This window comes from Cucumis sativus, chromosome 3, assembly GCF_000004075.3.
Source record: "Cucumis sativus cultivar 9930 chromosome 3, Cucumber_9930_V3, whole genome shotgun sequence".
Classification (NCBI taxonomy): Eukaryota; Viridiplantae; Streptophyta; class Magnoliopsida; order Cucurbitales; family Cucurbitaceae; genus Cucumis; species Cucumis sativus.
The window spans coordinates 11,627,225-11,629,771 of record NC_026657.2 but is presented as its reverse complement, the minus strand read 5'-3'; the positions used below and the strand labels follow the sequence as shown (position 1 = coordinate 11,629,771).

Here is a 2,547-nt window from a genome sequence, read left to right as displayed (position 1 = left end):
TGGATGGATTCAATTCGTCTTCTGATTATGGAACTCTAACCTTACTCATTCCTAAAATTATATATTAAAGTTAATGCATAGATTAATTATAAAGTAATTTTGTAAAAAAGAAACTCACAAATTTTAAAGCAAAAATCTATAGCTTCCCCACGAACAAAAAGGGTTTCTTCTGTCAATTTTCACCATGTATATTAACATATGTTCTATAACTTTTGTAAGAATATGATGATGAAAAAATATACGAATTATTGGAAGGTGAAAAGGTTTAAATTATTTAATTAATATGAAAGAATGCGTTGTTTTATCGAAGTATTTGTGGAGACGGACGTAAATTGATTCATACACAACGATGATGATAATAATAATAATGATTTGAAGATAAGAAATAAAAAGTTTGTGTTGCTCATCCTTCGGATCTTGCCTACTCATCTTCTTCTCTTTCTCTCTCTTTTTCTTATCTATTGTTTATTAATAATTCTTTGTGTTCTATATATTGTGACCCATTTCACTTCCAACCCCTTTCAGCCAAACACATTCTCAAACCTCACCAAATTATTATCATTACTATTATTTGTTACTGCTACAACTACAACAACTCTAATGGCTTCTTGGAAGAAAACAATCATTTCTCCCTTCAGAAAAGCTTGCACCATCTTCAACCAAAACCCTCGAGATCATCCTAAAAAGTCTCATTCCGACTCAGGTAATTTTACGACCCCCCATGCATCCACTTCTTTCTTCTTCTTCTTCTTCTTCTTCTTCAAAACAACACACGAGACCTTACTTTTCTTTTTTAAATCATCATCTCTTACATTTTTACAATTGTTTAATTCTCTGTTTCTTTAGTATATAATATATATGTGTGTGTGTGTGTGTGTGTGTATATATATCCAGCGTCTGAACATACATAGCTTCTTCTTTTTGTTTGTTTTTTAGAGCAAGAGAAGAGAGTGGATGTGAGGAATCTCCAAGGAGAGGTTATGGCATGTGGGTATGAAGACGTGCATGTGATGTGGTCTATTTTAGATCACAAGGCCAACTCCGCTGCCACCACCGCTACCGCTACTTGCAATGTCTCTTCTTAACAACCACCACCACCACGACCAATGTCTCAGACTATGACTACTGCTTAATTAAATTTGTTGTAGATAAAGCTTGCTGCTGCTGCTCAATACATGATGATCGATCTCTATGGTATTTTGTGATCAGTTGATGATGATGATGATTTTGTTTATTTAATTATGTGTAGGGAATGAATATATTATCAAATGAATCCCCATGATTTGAAGCTCTTAATCATGGTGAGATTTAAGGTTTAAAAAAACTCTTCTTCTCTCTCTCTCTCTCTCTCTCTCTCTTATTTTCTAGGAAATGGAACCTTATCTCTTGAGGAAAGTGGTTCATCAGATCTGATTGGTTGGTCAGATTTTAGTTATAATTTATGTAAACCACTTCCCAATGTCTTCATTTTCAGAAAGAATTCAAGAGAGAAAGAGAAAGAGATAGAGAGTCTTCAATTTTTCAATTTTCTCTTTTGTAAATTACAAATAATATTAACTTTTAGTCATTCATCTTTTTATTTTTGTTTTTAGTTAGTTAAGGATATCAATCTTGACATGACATGCAGTATTGTTAATCATTTGCTTTATTATAATAGTAGAATCCGATGTACTCAAAATCACTTATTATGATGAAGACTTTGATTGATACAATTAATGGTGACAATCTCTTTAACCTCTTTTTAAACTTTACCTTCTTTTTTCTACAATTTACTTCTCAATTCTTATTAACTAAACTAATTGTAGAGACTCCATAGATAGTCTACAATCCTTTGTTAAAATAAAAGTCTCAATAAATTCATCATCACACTTTTACGCGTTAAAAACATCTTAAGTTAAATTATTTTCAAAAATATTGAAGTAAATTACCTTTATGCCCCTAACCCAAAAACTTCTTTTTTCTTTTATTTAGAATAAGATGAAAATTAAATTTGTATAAAAACTAGACACGTTATCATTCCAATAAATTAACTTGAAAAATCTAAGAAAAAATTGTTTGAAAGATATGATAATCGAAATCTTTAATCTCTTAGCAACAAATGATATCTCCTAATTTTAGAGGACAAACCATCGGGTCGACTTATCGTAGCTTGAGAGATATTTTGTAAAATTGAAAAAAAAAATTAAAAAAATAAAGCATGTGATTAAAAATAGATTTTGTTTGGTTTTACAAAAATATCTATTCAACAACAAAATTTGAGCCACTAAATTGAAGTGCTACCACTTTTGTATAAATAGTCTCTTCCACTCCGTACAGAATGTCTTTTTCTATCATTTTCAAAGATTTGTGAGGAAGAAAGTTAGGGATTTGGAAGGGCTTCTCGTGAAGAACTTTTTTTTTCACACCTTTATCTTCTTATTATATATATATATATACATTCCTATTTTTCACTAATATTATCCTTCAATCAATCAAATAATTGACTTCAAACTATATATGCACATTATTGGTTCCGTGAAGTGAGTTCTATCAACTTATTGTCTAAAC

The 2,547-nt window shown here is 30.4% G+C and overlaps 1 protein-coding gene across 1 annotated transcript; it reads left to right on the top strand.

The window, feature by feature from the left end:
- Window positions 1-400: 400 nt before the first annotated feature.
- Window positions 401-1,712, top strand: LOC101206709. The gene is made up of 2 exons (XM_004147589.3): window positions 401-703; window positions 937-1,712. The coding sequence occupies exons 1-2, from the start codon at window positions 601-603 to the stop codon at window positions 1,083-1,085; spliced, it is 252 nt and encodes an 83-aa protein (XP_004147637.1). The 5' UTR covers window positions 401-600; the 3' UTR covers window positions 1,086-1,712.
- The last annotated feature ends 835 nt before the right edge of the window (window positions 1,713-2,547 follow it).